This window comes from Pipra filicauda, unplaced genomic scaffold (genome assembly GCF_003945595.2).
Source record: "Pipra filicauda isolate LSUMZ 115617 unplaced genomic scaffold, ASM394559v2 scaffold39_size4671491_pilon, whole genome shotgun sequence".
NCBI classification, from domain to species: Eukaryota; Metazoa; Chordata; class Aves; order Passeriformes; family Pipridae; genus Pipra; species Pipra filicauda.
The window spans coordinates 2,895,723-2,914,302 of record NW_024104531.1 but is presented as its reverse complement, the minus strand read 5'-3'; the positions used below and the strand labels follow the sequence as shown (position 1 = coordinate 2,914,302).

At 34.7% G+C, this 18,580-nt stretch overlaps 1 protein-coding gene across 1 annotated transcript in view; it reads right to left on the bottom strand.

Annotated features, from left to right (window-relative positions):
- DNAH5 (dynein axonemal heavy chain 5) overlaps positions 1-18,580 on the bottom strand; it is a 113,426-nt gene that overhangs the window by 18,610 nt on the left and 76,236 nt on the right. The window contains exons 53-65 of the mRNA XM_027738976.2: positions 17,823-17,953; positions 16,708-16,861; positions 15,806-16,073; positions 14,988-15,219; positions 12,843-12,957; positions 12,425-12,601; positions 9,151-9,354; positions 7,601-7,780; positions 6,587-6,724; positions 5,914-6,049; positions 4,159-4,475; positions 2,696-2,851; positions 2,074-2,256 (exon numbers count right to left, since the gene is read on the bottom strand). Of these exons, the coding sequence (XP_027594777.2) occupies positions 2,074-2,256; positions 2,696-2,851; positions 4,159-4,475; positions 5,914-6,049; positions 6,587-6,724; positions 7,601-7,780; positions 9,151-9,354; positions 12,425-12,601; positions 12,843-12,957; positions 14,988-15,219; positions 15,806-16,073; positions 16,708-16,861; positions 17,823-17,953 (2,391 nt within the window). The remainder of the gene's footprint in view (positions 1-2,073; positions 2,257-2,695; positions 2,852-4,158; positions 4,476-5,913; positions 6,050-6,586; positions 6,725-7,600; positions 7,781-9,150; positions 9,355-12,424; positions 12,602-12,842; positions 12,958-14,987; positions 15,220-15,805; positions 16,074-16,707; positions 16,862-17,822; positions 17,954-18,580) is intronic.

The following is an 18,580-nucleotide window of genomic DNA, read 5'->3' as shown; positions in this document are numbered from 1 at the left end:
GCAGAAACTTCAAATGATGAGGTGTAAACACTCCTTTTCCTTCTTGCATGTCTAAATCTCATTCATTCTAAGATCAGAACTGTATCAGAGACAGTGGAATGGCAAGAAGGATAGAAATGTGCATGCAAATCTTGAAGAACACTAATTTCAGAGAAATAATCTCTTTTTGGGATAGAATTTCCTCACATACATTCTAACACTGGATATCACAAAGCAGTGATACTGCTCAAATCATTTGCAAACTGCCTCACAGCTAAACAATTCCATCACTTCCCTTCCAAAGGCTACAAAAGGTAGCAAGAATCCAGACACTTAAGAGAGGAATGCCCAAATTCCCCAAGATGCATAATTAGATACCACAGAAAAAAAGGTATTGGATCGCAGGATATTTCAAATTGACTCTTCAGGAAACCTTGAACCACAGGATGTATGAACAGAGGCAAAGTAAACTGTAAAGTGGTATGTATATTCTATGGAACTCCCCCTTTCTGGCAGGCGGCCCACTTGTCATTTATCTAGCAAAAATATCCCCCAGGTGGTCTCAAACAAAACAGTAGTGAGTATACTACTCTGAGAATCTGGTTCAGAAAGCGTAGTATGTCCACTCATTAGACATTCCCTGTTAGTGGTAAAGAGACAGCCAGATAGTAGAATAATTTTAATTTGGAAGGCACCTACAGAAATTAACTAGTTCAACTCCCTGCTCAAAGCAGGTCGAATAATTCAGTTGCTCAGGGCAATGTCCAGTTGAGTCTTGAACCCTTCCAAGAATGGAAATTCCACAAAATCACACAGTAATCTGTTCTTGGATTCCTGGGTAATCTGTTCCTGGTTTTGACCACTCTCAATGTAATTACTTTTTCCTAATATCTAATCAGAATTCCCCATGTTCCAACTTGAGTCTGTTACTTCTCAGTCTATTGCTTTGCACCTCTGATAAAAGTCAAGCTCCTCTCTTTCTGTGTCTTCCAAGCAAGCATACAGAAACTGCAATGACTGGAGGAATTTGTTGATAAACTGACTTTCATCCGAAGGAATGTGCTGCATTGCAAGGCCCAAGAAGTGAAGTTTGGCATAAGGCTTTGTGAATATACACATCACAGCATGTTTCAGATAAACAGTGATAATTTCATTACATAGTGGGTTGTCAAGCTGTCAGTGGCTGAAGCAAAGCTGATGGTGCAATGAACCTGTCTGACAAAATATAGACCGTCACAGAATGAGTGTGATTTCTCTCATGAGATCCGTGGACTGTTTGGGAATGAAATGCAACTACTTGACATGAACAAGATGACTGAGACCGTTAACGAGAAACATCTTACATTTGGCGAGGGGGGGAGGTGGTGCTGGAAGAACAAGAGAACCTCAAAAAATGCCACACTAAGGGAACAAAGACATTCATCTCATTCCTCTCTAGTGAAGGTAGCCTGGAACTATTGCCAAAATCTTAGTAAATACACAGTCATAGTGTCTCCAACATTGCATGATTTTATAGCTACAGGGATTAGGTGTTCAGTAGTTTAAAAAATACCAATCAGCCTCCCTCCAGAACTGCTGGTGGCATGTTGATTGGGATTGTCATCCTGAAATTGGACTTCCTCAACTAATATATCTGCATAGTCAAAATCAGTAGGTTTCCCCTTGGAGCAAGAAAGTAGCTAAGTCTAAATCCTTTTCACCAAAAGGTTGGTGACATCAACTATCCATGGTTATGTTGCCCTGAGTTCCACAGTGTGTAGACAGAAGAACATCAGTTTTTATTCTAAGCCCTTTTCCTTTTCATAGGCCATTCTCATGAAGCTGTAAATCATTGAGGCAGAAAAAAATAAGGTGAACATGGTAAGGTTGCAACAATAGAGAAATAGAAACTTCCGCATAAATAAGTCAATTGCTTCTGTGCCAGTTTTTAAATCATCACAAATAGGTTATATTAAGAATAATCACAATAGAGAGAGCCAGAAAGTTACCCTGTAATATGGGAATAGAAAGTAACAAATTAAAATTAAAGTAAAGCATTCTACAGGTAAATGTAAAAAGTACAGCCAGGAAAACAGATACAATCAATTCTTTTACCTGTTTCTCTGTGAGAATGACTCTGCCTAAGAGTTGATTTTCAAGACCTTTCATCGTCACAGTAAAGTCAATTATGGAGGTTCGAGCACTGATTTCAGGAGAGTAACACGGATTTGACAGTTTTGTAGTAATGTAAAGTCTGAAGCCATCCATAACATCTACTTCCTTATCACCAACTTTCACCTTAAGAAAAGTATTAAAAAGAAGTCTTGAGATATCATGAACCAGTACACACTCTTTCAGATAATTCATGTAGGAAAAAGGGCTACATTTTTTTTGTTTAAAGGCATAAAAATACAGTTTTAAATTATACATCTGATGCAAACAATTTGCTGAGAATACCTATGGACCACTTAAAGTAGCCCATTCACAGATTATTTCAATTTTTTTGAATTGTCATAAGAAAAAGGATAAGGAACTCTATACATTAAATATATTGTGCATTTGTGATCTTAAACTCTACTTTTTTTTATTTTTTTTTTGTATTAGCATTAATCAAATTTAAATTACTTTACTTTTTCATAGTCCTATATTTAGTAGGAGTTATTTTGTTAAGGGCAAAGGTGGGGGGAGGGAAGGGAAGGGGCATTTCCACTTGTTTGCTCATTTGTTTTATTTTTACCTTGTTAGCTGAACCTGTTTTAATGATGTTTCTTTCCAAAACATTATCCAGTGCTGGGTCAAGCTCTTCTCCAACATCTTCTACTAAGAGAGGCCTTCCCAAAGAAAGGCTGTCTTCTAAATGATTTCTAAAATACTTGTGATTCAAAGAAGTGATCTAAAAATATAAAAAGAGATCTATATATTATGATATGACTAGTTAACAAGCTTTATGGTTTTTTAATATTTATAAATTATTTCATTTTATCAAAATTACTGCAAAAAACAATGGTCTGATGAGTAGACTAGTATTAAGGTGAGAATTGTGACCACAAGAAAAGGTAGCATCAAATTAGCATATTCTCTCTCAGATCTCATGGAACTAAACTTCTATTTTGCAACTGCAAAAGTAGAAGCAAAGCAGCACTGAACACTTGCAGTTTTTACATCCTATGAGTGCAACTACTCAAGAATTTCACAGCAAAAATTCACAGGGACCTTTTAGCACCTTCCATTTTATCCTGGATAACATCCCCAAGTCAAACTGCAGCAGGGTCAATTCCGAGACCAGGGCTCTTCTGGTTTGTTTTTTTTTCTCCTTTAAAATTAGGTGGTTACATCGAACAAGACCTTAAACAGTCTTTGCTTTAAAATGTAGTCCTCAGTATAACCATGATTAATTTTTAACATGTGCACAAAGCACATTCAGCTTAGATTTTAAAAACGCTGTAAAACAAACTAATAATAATTTTTAACATAACTAGCTAGGCATCCATTAAAGGGTTCCACACCAAGATAAAAATCAACATTAAACTGGTAGCAATACTTTGAGAGCCACTCTATTATCACCCCTCAAGCTCCTCTTTATGATTTTCAGGCATCTTTTTTTTTAAGGTGGTTTATTGGTGTAATCATAATTGTAGAGAGTAAGGACTTTCTTTCTCATACTTTCATGTTTGCATTGAATTGGTGTTTCTTGCCCTAGACTGTACATTGTGGTACTACTGTCTTCCCTGTATACTTGCAGAATACTTAGCACCTGACCTCCATACTAAGACAACAGAAATTAAAAATAATTTCTGAATAAAAGGTGATAAAAATATCATGCTATGAACCTTGATTTTAAACATTTAGATGAAATTGTAATAATGAACTAGTTGATGTTTTTTTCCTAACATTTACAGTATTCTGCAAACATATTTATTTATCAAACATTGCCCATACAGCCAATTTCCCACAGTTTATGTTTCATTAAAATAAATTCATTAAACAAATGGAGTCACTGGTGCTAATAGGCTTCAAATGTACGCTTTCATATCTAGTCAAATTTCAAATGTAACAAAATATATCTGAGATGTCCTTTATATCCAGACTAGACATTTTATATAAAACAGCATTTGCTAAGCATTATGTGAATCACTGAATTGTAATATTTTGTAAGCTAAGAGTTTCTAGGGATTATGAAAGCACCAGCATTTCTATTACCTGAAGTTCATTTCTGCCTTCCTTATTTTTAATCCAAATTTTACCCTGTGCCTGTGGATCAATTAATAAAGGATAACGAGATGCTTTAGTGACAATGATTCCATTCTGTATGGATAAGTCATCATTTGGCAATCCTTGCAGGTTCCATTCACTTATAGTTGGAACATCAGTCAACATTTCTATGAGGTTCAAGTTGTAACAAAAGGGTATTTTTCGGCTTCTCATTTCCTTTTCCCAGTCATGTAATAGCAGACTGCGGAACTCTTGGTTAAAAGGACCAGAATAGGACAGAAAAGCTGTAGCCAAGAGTACATCACCTTAAAGAGAAAGAGGAAAAAAAAAAAGGAAAGCAAAAAAGCATTACAACTTTTCCAATTCAATTAATGAATGAGCTGTTCCCTTCCCTAATTGTTACATGTTTTAGCTGGTAACTGAAGAACATACTTTGACCCCTAAAGAAGGCAAATCAGCCTTTTTCCCAAGGCTCATTACATAACAAGAAAACACTACATTTTAGTAGATGTCATGTTTACTTTATCCTTAGAATGCAACTTTAGGAATTAAGAGATGGGCATCTGGCAGCTTGCCAAGGTCAACCGAACACACACACACACACACACACACACACACCCCCCGCCACTATTCCAAACACTACATCCTGCACAAGCGGGACATGGAAGAACAAACTTACTAATAAAATTCCATCGTTTCCTTGCATAATCATGAGAACAGGCTTAAACAATATTTTTGGGGGGAGAAAAAAACCTTTATTTATAAGTACTAATTCAACTAAATTAATTGTAAATCAATTACAAGTACTAATAATAAAAATTGTAACAGCGACATTATGAAGGTATTAAGTGTGACAGGTTTTAATCTTCTGTTCAGCTTCAAAATTTTCCCCCTAAAATTCATGACACACTAGGTTGGGGAGTTTTTGTACCTCTGAAGTAAGAATGTAAGATTCAAACTGGAGAAGATATGATACTTTTATACTGAGCCTTAATACTTTTTAGACATTTCCAAGTTATCTATAAAAAAACCTTGATGAGTGTGTGGGGAAGGTAACCCACATTTTTAATAAGTTAATACACATATATATATTATACCAGCAAATAAAATACAATCTAGCTACTGTAATACAACTTATACAAAAATATCTGATTTTTACAGCCTTTCAAGGCAAAAGTCAGAGAAGAAACTTCAACCCACAGTAAAGGACAAGATAAATTTCATTTATTGACCTAACTAATAAACTAATTATTTATTAAAAAGTACTTTAGTTTACAAGTGCAAATTTATAAAATAAAAATTACCTTCTAAGAAACAGAAGTTTTATGAACATTAGTAGCTGCCATTAAATATATTGATTTCTACATATAAATGTCAGTGCCTGAATATCAGTCTTCCTCTCTTCCATGTGTATTCTCAGTTATACACATTTTATTGGCATTTGTTAATATATCACTCCCTTTGGACCCACAAACATCAGACAGGTTAAAACATTGGTGTCCCAAATATGTTTCACCACATTCACAGAGTCCGTTATCTTTTTTTTAAAAAATATGAACTTTAGCCTCATATTGTATTTTTCACCTAACAGTGCTTTAGCAAGGGAATTAAAACAATTACCCTAATTTTAGCAACAAGGATCTAAAATACAAAGGAAAAGCTTTAAACTTCAAATGTTTTCAGTTTCACTGCCCATTAAAACTCAAGGAACTCACAAGTTCAAAGGTGTGGACGCAAACTTACCAACTAGCCTCTTGGTTTGCACAGCAAACTCTTTACTCTGTTCTGTCCACCTCTCTTTTTCACCTGCTAAGCCACTTATAAGACTTGAGGCAGTTTGCATTTTATGTCGGCAACGCTCAGCATCTTCCAGCAAAGTCTAGAGAAAACCATACACCAAGAAAAATGGTTTACAGTCATGTATCTGATAGGCCAGAAGGATCTCTATATCTAATAAAAACAGTCAATAAACGACAGCTTAAAAATATATTCTCAAACATTTATATCACCATGCAGAGAAGGAGGGAAAGTCAGATGGAAAAAATACATCAAGACAAATTATCAACATCTGTCAGAAACAAGATTCAACTTCTGAATATTTCTGTTCTTAACTTTCATTTTGGCCTAGTTGTTAAATAATATGTAAAATTCCTGATACCTATTAATTCTGGGGTATTATACCCAGAATTTCAAATTATACACAAATATACCTTTTCAGGAGGTAGGAGGGAAGAGGGGAGATGATTAGTGGCAAAAGAGAGAGGTAGGAATCAAAGAGACAGTATCCAAAAAATATCTATCTCTTATCTGCTGTCCATCAACATCCTATTCAAGGAATAACAGTGAAATTGAAAGAATGTATTAAGTATTCCTTAAAATAAGGGTAGAAACTACTTTTCTGTGAAGAGCAATTCACCTGTTTTTCTCTCATTGCAGTCTCATACTCTGCCTGCACAATATCTAATTCTTCTTGCTTGGCTCCCAGTTCTTCTTGAGCTTTCTGCAGATCCAGCATAGCAGTGTTTAGGCGATTCTCCTGAATTGCTAAATTAGCCTATGGAGCATACAAACATAAAAGTGTATTCACACATAGAGAATGCCAAAGCTCTTGTTATAATGTATTTCAAAAAGTTTTCCTGTACTGTATTTCCAAATAAAATTCTTCTTTAGAGATTTTATCATTCAGCAAAACTTATTATTTGAATTTTACAACATGCTAACTTCCTATTGCAGATAGCTGCAGTTAAGCAATTGGTTTAACAACAATTATAAAAAAATAATTAAAAAAATTTCTGGGAATACCAGTCATTCTTCATCTGACACAAAAGTTAGTCTGACCTAGCTTGCAGAAGAGACTGACGCCACTAGAAGCCTATTCGATATCTTCAACTAATATGCTTTGTCTAACTACAAATCTTACTTCCCTCTTGGTCTTTGCTATTGTAAATACAAGCTATTCTGTGTTAGAATCATGCTTGACCATGTTCTTCCTGACTTTCATTCTAAATATTTGGGCCTGTTTTTCTCTAAATAACACTGATGAACAGTCTCTGTACAGTCTGCTTATGAACTGAGATCTGGAACATTAAAAGAACCAGATCGAGGGGTTTTTTTCCTACTTAATCCCTAATTAAAGTAAAGCAACTGCAGTATTGAATTTAACAAGATGACAAATGTTTCAACCCCATTCAGAAGGTGTCCAGAGGCATAAAACTGCACAATCTCTTTCATAGTTTTGACGACTTAAAAGTGCAAGTACATTTAAAATAGATTTTATTGCAGAATTCCAATGTTCAAGAGAATCATTTCCTAGAGAGACAAGCACCAGCTCAAATAAAGCAGATGGCATTTCCAGCAGATTAAATTCTCAAGTGCAAACAGGTGGGAGGAGAAGGAGAAAAGAGTGTTTGTGAGTGACTAACAGACATACCTTTAAGGGTAATACTTCTCTGTTGATGGAAAAAAATACAGCCATAGCTTTGGTCCATGAGCAAAGGCCAGCAACATTCCCACATACTCTCTTAGCTGTCTCAATGTTGTAGTCCGCCATTTCAAAATAAGGGCTCAAAAGTTCTACCACTTCTTCATTAATTGTGTCCTTTGGAAATTGCTAAAGAAAAATTTAAAGAGTGTAATACACATAATGTATGTAACAAATGCAAAATATACACGTGTTTTAGAACACACAGAACACTATGAAGATCATAAGTGTTACTGACAACTAATACGAAGGTCTTCGTCTCATGCATCTTTGAGAACTTTACAAAGTCATTCAACTCTGTTCTATATTCTTACAAAATGGAAAAGTTTGCCTTCATTTATGATCTTTGCTATCTTACACTCACTATTACCATTACACAGCTAATTGTTGATATAAAATATCACTAATATCCTGCTGGAAGTTTCCTTTTGCTTAAGACAGAATAAGTGCCTTAGCAATCTTCAAAAAGAAAAGGAAATGCTTAGCTCTGGTTCATAAACATACATTCCACAAAACAGCCAGCTATCTTATCCTTAAATTACTTTATCTCATTAGTGGAATGTATTTCAATTTAAAGAATTTATTTTGACTCTCTCTTTTCTCCAAAAAACATATTTTCCATTTTTCCTTCTCAAAAGCTCTCAGTTTTCTCCCTCAAATTTATTTGCAAGGTATAATGAAAGTCTATTATTGACGAACTTGAAAAACAGCTATTCCCTGAAGCACAAACAGGTTTAGTTATGCACAAGCAAAATGAAAGGTTGAAGCCCTTCAGTAAATCAAAAATCCTTACAAGTAAATGCAATGTGAATATCACATAAATAACATCTATGGCACTAACAACCATACAAAGCTGGTCAAGCCTGATTTCCCACTAGATCAATGACAGATTAAGGAAACTCAAAAAGCAGAAATCAGTGGTGATAACATCCAGTGGGGTAGGACAAGGTACCATTTATTCCAACTGGATGAACTGTAATATTATTAGTTTAAGTTACGAAAATGGATTTGATTAGTAGTTACTCTTTCCATTTTCCTAGACCCATGCTATGGACATGAAACCCCCAAAATTTAAAAAATTCTGGTTGCGTTCACCCTAATAATCAACTATTCTTTTGCAAGTCAGTGCAGAAGTTGTAATGTTGAAAATTAATGAAAAGTTAGATAAGAGAAAAAAAGATATTTTCTATCAGCTTTACTGAAACAGATAAGTAATGGCTGTTCAAACTAAATGCTTAAAGCTTTGAATCATTTGTCATTGAAAGTAATTTCATTGCCTTATTTAGGAAAAACTACAATTGACTTATGACATGACTTTGCCAGAAGGATTCAAATTTATTTCATTATGACATACTTATTCTTAAGCCCTTAACATTTCAGATCTATTGTGTGTGTGATTTCCCTTGCACATTTGTTCTCCTATGAACACCAGAGAAAACATTGTCCCTTATTTTCCTATATTAAAAAAAAGTATATGAAAAAGAAGGTTGCACAAGCACCTGTAGGTTCTGCAAGAAGTTCCCTGCTGTCATAAGTTTCAAAGATTCTTGCCACGATGGGACAGTACAGCGTTTTTCCTGATCAATTTTCACACTGTTCACTTTACGCTGGAAGAGCAGTAACACACAGTCCATGATACGCATGATGAGGTGGGGAGGTCGTCCCAGCGTGCGCACAGTGGCAATATCTGTAGGTTTTATTGTCTGTGAATTTAAAACAAAAGGTAAAGCAATTACTGTTATTGTTTATTCAGTAAGACAGAGTACAAGCTCGCCAACAGTATTAATCCATGGGAGAAAAATAATTACTTATATTTATATTTATTTTTACCTCTAAAAAGCATGAAGCTAGAAGGACTCTCCAACCAGATTTTCCCTACTAACTCCTATCAACTACTAGGAAACCTCAGCACAGCAGCACCTAACAACCTAAAACTACCATGTATGGTTTGGACAAAGTGAAGAGCAAAACAGAAACATCTTGACATTTTACCGATTTTTTTTCAAATGTATACATATTGACCAGGAACTGAGTCTAGAAAGGAAAATACATTCTGTTGACATCTAGTAAATGAAGGTGAATTAAGGAAACCAGTGAGAAGGCCTGATATATGTATAGATTTTCACCTGCTGATCCATCTTACTGGAAACATTCCTGGTGTAGAAGCAGGCCTGTGAGAAAAATACATTATAATAATGTATGAAAACCTAGGCCCTACTAATTAAGGACAAGTAAGCCTAGGGTGCAAGTCTAATACTGTAACTCACAACTCTACTGTAGTCATGAATCAGAAAGGATTATGAGACAAGTCTACTGAAGATGTCTCCTTAGAGAAGAATCAATTAGAGCAGTAGAGTTTAACTGCACCACATACAGAGCAAAAAACACTGAACAGTAGTAACTGCTGATGGGCAGACACACTCTAGAACAGGCACAACTCCGATTAGAAGCACTGCTTATCCACAGGCAGTTTAATCGGTTCAAGTACATTACAGTGGCAAACAGTAAGCAACAGGTTACTGCAAGTGTTATGACACCTTGCTTCTAGCCTAGCACACGCCTTACTGGGAATTCATGAAAGAAGATTTTAATTACTTGTGTCTATACTTCAGTAAAGGGATTGTAAATTATTGCAGATTATCCTTCTGATGGCCTTATGTTTCCCCTTATGTTTTGCTGCTCATTGGGTTCAGTGTGCACCAAATAATTCAGCAGAGTTTTTCCAGATATCTGCGTGGGAACTTTAACCAGTGTTTCTTAGTGACTGTTAGGAAATTCAGCCCAACCTTTCTTGCTAGCATCCAAATTGTGGCAAAATTGTTGCATTTAATTTCTATTTATTTATTTACTTACTTATAATTGTGCATTTAGTGTGCTATTTTTATTGCAGGGAAAAGTGCATCTAACTTTTATTGAAGTTTGACAATTCTTACTCAAACTTTAAAAAAACTAATCTCATTATATGTTTAGGAAATGCTTATAAACGTTGTTCTGTACCTACCTGTCTCTTAACATAGCATTTACCAATCCTAAAATATGTAAAAAATTGAGTGAAATAGCTAACCACAAATTTATTTTTTCCATCTGGGTAGTGACCTTTATATTTATCAAATATTTTAATAGACTTTTGTCCAAACTGCAAGCAGAATTCTACTATTGGAATCCCTAGATGGAAATTTGCAAACCTGTAATGAATATGAGATTCATTTTTTGAAAGATGCAGACTCATATAGAGAATTTTCTTGCTTAAGGGAGTTTCTGAATGAATGAAAGAATGCATGCTGAGAACACATATATACATGCTGATAGGTTTGCTTTCACGATAGTTTGCTGTTCCCCTTTAGACACAAGCAAAGCAACTTATAGAAAATGCAAGAATTTCAAAATTAAGCCCAAATACCTTTGCCCATTGTGAAGTCTCACAATAATGCTAGTGTAGCTTTTTTTATAATTGGATTTTCATTTATTAGCACCCTACATTTCAAGAAGAGCAGTATTGATTTGGTTCAGCAATTTTAGTCAAAGTCAGAAAGTAAGCTATAATAAGATGCAGGACCAAACACAGAACACTGGTGCTCTCTTTATACCTCAGTCATTGACCAGTTAACATTGTTTGGGGCTTTTTCACTTGTCAGGATACTTGGCCACCACTGGGTTAATTGTTTTGTTGTAGCTTTTTTAACCTTTTTCCTATAGCTAAGTATCAGGATCTTAGGATCTGCTCTTATTCCACTCTTACCAGCTGTCATGTCATCAGCCAGCATTTAGACTTTTCCACTCTGCCCTTTAAGAATCACAGCAGTCAGAGATTGTTAAACATCTCTCCCTTGAAGTCATACATTCAGAAGACCCACGAAAACTTTTCTATATTAGATTATCATGGCATTCCTTCAAATCAGTCTTTAACCGTCACAACTGCTGGCAGTCTCTAAAGTGGAAAGGAAAACTTTCCAGTAAATCTACATAAAACCTTTTATTTATTGTTTTGAGGTTTTTTTCTTCTGAGGTTTTTTCTTCATTCTTCTCAGTTTCTTGAGATGCCAGGTCCCTGCTAGCCTCTGATAGGTATACTTCAAATTCCACTACTGCTGCTCACAGAAAAATGCCTTGAGGAACATTCTCATACAGTCAGTTGAACAGGCATTAAAAGAAAATATTACAAAAGATCAGCTAACATTAATCTTTGTTCATCTTAAAGATATGGACAAAGTGTTATCATTCTATTAAAAAAGCTTTACAAAAAGAGTATTTTGAAAGAAATGAAGTCCCACAGTGAATGCTAGAAATATTGGTAATGCCACAATTCGTAGGAAAAAATAATTATTTTTTTTAAGACAGAAAATAGTGGACCAGCAAACCTATTCAAAATGCAATTTATTTGTGAAAACTTAAAATAGGAGGTTTAGATTTGGATGGAATTATAACTGGTTTTACATGGAAAGCACTTCTTCACTCTTTGCACAGAAGCTGTTTAATAACAATATTGACATTCAGATACTGGTCTAATATCAACCTGCAACACATCATATATCAATTACAGTTTCAAATAAAAGTTAAAAACTTGCCCTTGTCTGAAAATTGCTTATTTGCAGTTTGGTACTTGCAAAAAAAAAGGAAAACAAAACTGAACCTAAACAGCCTCAAAATACGTATGTTTATTTGCATACATTTTCTGTCAAATGAAGAGCTATGCAATGCACCTGCAATCTTATATTTCAAAGACACTCGTCTTCTTAGTAGTAAAATAATGTTATACATGGTCTAAATACTAACCTGTAAGGCTGCTTCTGCCTCTTCCAAAGCAGGCTTAGCAGCTTCTAACTTCTCTTCAGCAATGGCTTTGTCAACTGAGATACTGTCTACAATAGCTTGAGCTTTGTCTTTCACTTTCTGAACTTCACCCTTCACGTTCTCAGCAGCCTGTGCTTTTACTGTAACTTCTTTCAATACCTAGAATGTGAGTAAACCCATATGCCAAATATTAAAAAAAAAACTAGTTAAAAGAATGTATTAATTTTTGTTGTAAAATTGTATCAGGTCAATTCCAAAACCAGAAAAATCAAACAAGATAACTTTCTCCAAGATCCCTTTTTTCCAATGCTTCACTTTACTTGACTGATCTTTTCAAAATAGAAGAAATAAAAGGAGAAAAAAAAATCAAACAGCAGTACATTTTGAAGGCTGTACATACCATGTCAGCTTTCTCATTGGCAATTTGAAGTTCCTTTTCTTTTATCTCCAGCTCTCTGCTTAGAGCAGCCACTGACTCAGAGGCCTCTTTCAGTTTTTCCAGTCCAGTATTTATTCTGGAGTTAGAAAACAAAATGAGAAGCACCTAAATCCCTATATAATTTACACTCCATTTTCCAAATTATTCCATCTATAGAATGAATCGCATCAATCTGAATGAACAGTAGCAAAAGATGTTTTACACCAAAAATAAAAGTTGGACAGGAACTTTCACAAAAGTACCTAGTGTCTTCAGAATCAATAAAGTGAACAATAAAGTACATGAATAAAGTCTGTAGCTTGAAATTTTACTGTATGTCTTTATCATTGCATAAAAATCCCATATGTTGGTTCCATATATGTCACTGTCTCTGTTGAGCTCCAAGCTGACCCTCAAAGGACTGAGTTCTGTACAACAGAAAGCATTTCCACTAAAATTCTGAGAACTATATCAAATTGCTATTTCTTCTTTGAAGAGGATACTGAAAAGAAACCAAAACAACCAAACAAGAGTAACAGAAAAATAGTATTGCAATAAGACTTCTCTAATTGAGCATTAAAATGCCTCTTCAACAGTGCTTTTTTTCTATCAAAAAGTAAGTCTTCACTTGGGACTTTTCAGGCAAGTTTAAGTGGCCTCTACAGAGACTGCTATTGCAAAGGCTAAGCAGTACTTGGACAGCTGAACAAATACAGGTGAACAGACAAAGTTTAGCACCTGCCATACCATGCAACTAAGGTACAAAGGTTAAGTGCATCAAACTGGCATGCACGAACTAACCTGGTACACGCGAAGGTAGAAAACAGGACCAGACCCCACTGTTTTACAAGTCTTCACTCATAAGGTAACTACAGATTTCTAACTCAAATTGATTTTGGAACCAAAGAATGTTTCAAAATGAAATAAATAGTCTGAGTCTTTCTTAAAGGTTTCCAGCTCTTTGTGACAATCTTTCAAAATTGAGAAGACCATTTTTCTTAAGGGTGATACCAATTGATACAGTAAATGTTAATTTTACATTATAATTGAGTGTTTTTAACATGACGATATATCTGCAAATAAATCTCATTATTTTAATAAAGCACCTGAAAAGAGGAATGAGTATATCAAAATCACTTTAATAACCTACAATTATAAAAAAAAAAAAAAACTCAGCAGTCTAAGTGAGGCCCTATGATCACAAAACCAAAACCACCAAAGGTATTTCTTATATGTTCATATCAGGAGGACACAACTGTTCAGTAAGAAAATAAAAGTTGCTCTCTGGTAAATTAAATGCTATTGTGAATATATTATAAAATTACGTGTAGATGTTTGTTGATGGTTGGAGTTCAGGAACACACACAGACGATCAATATGATCCGACGATGTCCAACTTATTATTTAAATGAGTTAACTTTTATACAGTTTAGTTTCTTCTGGGTACATGCTTACAACAAGGTGATTGGATAGCTCAGTCTGCGCACGCATCTCATGCCTTCAGTTCATTGGATCTGAAGCTCTGTCCACGCGGTCTGATATCATTTTTGCCACCCAAAGTCCCTCCTATGGATCCGCCTTTAGGGGCTTTCTGAGATCCTACAGGTGTTTCTTTATCTCTAGTTTTCCCACAACTTTCTACTATAAACATACTATTTTCTCATACCTTATAACTATAAACACACAGATAACAAGTATAAACTCACATAGTTTCACACAGTCTGTAAGAATAAACATCACAAAGCTTGCAACTTCCATAGTAATGTCAAGCAAGGTCTACAGAAATGCAGGAGAAACTGTTCACACAGTCTTGCTCTCCCAACAGATGTTTTCTTTTACTCACTAAAAATACATGGGAATAATTTATATTCACCTCTTTTCCCACCACCCTAATTTTTTATACACCGTTACTCTTTTTCCCTCTCCAAATACATATAGTCTTTAACTTATATGGCAAGAGCAACTATAATACTTGATCAAGTTATACTTTTACACAATTTTAGGAATTAAAAAAAACACCTTTCTCCTGTGCAAGGAGATGAGTCATGCATTGAAATGAGACTTATAAGAATACACCTACCTGGGGAAGGAAACTACAGAAAGACAGTAGTAAACTGATTAGTTTACCTGTTTGCTAATGTTTGTACTTCAGCATGTTTTTCTTTGTATGTGGTTTTATATCCCTGAATAAAGGACAGGTAGGATTTGGGAGTCACATGTGTAGAACGTCTGTATCTTTGAAAGTAATCAGAACACTTTTCTGCCACTCCATCCTGGAATGAGCCCATACACTGCACAATTTCCCTCTTTATATCAGCAGTGCAGTCCATATCAAATGAGGACAGGAAATGTTCAGATACTTGAGAGAGAAAGAAAACCTAAATGTAAGTAAGTATTCAGGAAAACAGCTTACAAACAAGGCAGTACAAAACAAGTCAGCATGTATTACGTTGGCTTTCACCCAGCTTCTGAAATCTCAGTCTTCTTTACTCTTCACCATCAGTTTCTGAACTTTATTCCACACTTCTCAGTAAAAAGTACAGCCAAGTATCTGTCATTCTTTCACCTCCAAAGTATGCAACTGCTTCTTCACTCTGAACCTGTCTAACAGCTAGCTACCAGAAACTGGGTAATCACAGCCTTCCTCTGTATGCCCTATCGCAGGCACAGTCACAAATAATCTCTTTCTTTAGTAGTATTTTTGCCTTCTTTACTAATGCCTTTAAGCCATGTTCAAGGGAAAATTTTCTTCAAACTGTGTTCAAAACCTTTCCTCTGTTAGAAATATTTCAACAGCTTAATACAGCAAGCTTTGAAGAAGAAAAGATCTATATCAAATTTTAGAACCAAGTAAGTTTCTTCTGGCAAAATTCAATACAATTAAAATAACTACATGACCACCAGTCAGAAAATTACATATCTGCAAAGATAAAACCTACACATACCTGCCACTAGAGCATCCTTAGGCCATTGGCTGAACCAATCTATAGTGCATCCAGAAATGAGAGCAGGGAACTTCAGAGCTCTATTTCGGAATTTTTCACCTACTGGTGAAAAGCAAAGAACTACATGAAGGTTTTGATGGACTCTGGTCATGAAATAGTCATACACAGCCTCACTGGTTGGAGGTCTACGTGGATGTTGCTTTCTGAAGGAGGATATGAGGTCATTAATGATCTCATCTACTTCATCCCGCGCAAATAAGTTGGACACCTTTGAGAAAAACAAAGATTTTTCATGCTTTATGAGATGACATAACATAGAATATATAGCATAAGGTACATTAAATACGTAGCATTGTGGGAGGGGACATACATCTCAGACCCTGATATTATTAAGATCCAGCCACTCCTTTAAACCACAACTTTTGCTGAAATTATTCCATTAAACACACTGAAACTTAACTTGCTCTAAATGTAAAACCCACTCTCCAATGGCTTTGATTTCTTTGTATTCTAATAACTAGTAGTAATTACTCTGAAACATAACCCTGAATCAATAAATAAATAAATAAAATCAATAAAACCCATTCCATCCATTCTGGACATAAATTGACCATACAAAAACTAAATGCTAATGAGGTAGTTAATTTAACAGGCAACCTTTTAAAACATTAGTGATGTTCCCCAAGTCTCAGTTTTTCTTTAAAGCTATTCTCTTGTCCCTAACAGCTTGTCTTACTCTAACCTAGTATAATACATTGTCTCCATTTTTAAAAATACTCCAATGATAAAAAGCACTTGAGTTTTAGTTTCTGAAAGTGTTCCCCTTGACATATAAAACAATAATCAAATAAATGTAGTTATTTTACTTTAGAATGATACATTTTAAAAAGAAGGCATCTTACCTCTCCTGATGATAAGACATTGTTCAAGTATTCCAAGAAAGACTCATCTTTGATGTCATTGTCTGTAAAAAGAAAACAGATGCCTTTGCCTTGCAGTCCTGCTGTTCTGTATAAGAGTTTCAGATCTTCCACAAAGTTTAAAGTGTTGTATGATCTATGAAAAAAAGAATAGTTGAACAAATATTCATTCCTTTTTTAAAAAGACTTCTGATTAAAAGAAAAAAAAACCCAAAACCAAAAAATCAACAAGTAAATTTAAGTTAGAAAAAATCTCTTGGAATTTAAGGCAAAAAGCTGCTTATTTCAGATAGATCCTCTCATGAGAGCCTCAACAGTATGCATTCCTACATGTGAATCTACAATTTCTTCTGTAGCCAACATAGCTGCAAAAGATTTAAAATAATTTAGCTTCTCTAGAATGACATCACATTTGAGTGCCAAAAATATTTCCTGATCATTGACTTGTCCTACAGACACTTTGGGAGGCTTTCATTCTAAGTCATTCAGAGAAGCATTTATAATTTTTTTTTGTTTTTATATATAATATATGTATATTATATATATATATCTTTTTTTTAATTTATTTATCTTTTCTGAAATATTTCAAAAAAAACTACATTGGGTTGAATAATATGACAAAATATACTTGGAAAAGACAGTCAAAATACCGACATATACTGACGATCTACCAAGTAGATCTTCCTACCAAAGGCAGGGATGAGGATTCAACCTCCTCACATAGGCAGCATGTCAAATATTATAATATAAGTTCATAAAGGCATTATGGATAGATACCACCTACAAATACTTTCAGTACAGTTTAATGTACTGTGTAAAGACACAAAGATAACTTGACACTGCCAATATTCCTTCTCATTCTGTGAAACATATGAAACAGTTTACTACTCCAAAGATGGTAAAAGTTCAGAATTATTGTAGAAAATCAAGTAAATGTAATAAGTCTCAAAGGATATTCATGTCTTTCCACTCTGTGTAACAGTACTTAGACTACAGTAAACTTGTTTCTTTCACTGCAGAGACTGGGAACCTGTTTCATTTACAGGAAGAGTTAAAGCACAAAGTACTTATTTACTTTAATTTCAATTAATGCTCACCTTGTTAACACTATCTGGAACATATCATAGCCAGCTATGAAGGATGCCAGTCTTGTCAAGCTCTGCTTTCCTGAGCCACCAACTCCAACTAAAAGAGCATTTCCACGAGGAGTGCGAATCACACGAGAAATCTGTGTAATATACCAGTCGTTTATTGCTACAATGTGTAAAAACTCTATGCTACTGCATTAATAAAGTTACATTATCATTAAGTAAAAAATTGAAATTTTAAGGTTTAATTAAGGGATTCTATATTACTATTCATATATTTAGTGGATATTTGTACTTTGCAATATTTTCTGTAAGCTTTCCAAATAGCATAGCAACCACTCGATTCCATCAGTGTGAATGTTCATTTATCAGTACAATTGCATTTCACACTTCCACAAAGTAGAAGTAAATCTCAGCTGTGATTTCTTAGTGATGTGATATTACAGCATGACAGATTATTAAAATTGGGAAGGAAATAATAACTTCCCCAACACCGTGACCACTGGTTAACTTTGCTAAGTCTCATCCAGGTCCTTTCATTGTGACCAGAAAGACAAGATGTCCCAGGCATATTAAATTCAGGACAAACAGTCTTCAGTATTCTCTGCAGCAGGTGATAATACTGCCTTTATAATCAAACTTGTTAAGCTTCTCATTTACTTGACTGTGAAAACACACAGTATCAGTATGAATATTTGATCACAGTGAAACATCTCCCGATTAGATCCCTATTTCTTTCCCGCTTTATTATTTATCTTTTAAATCAA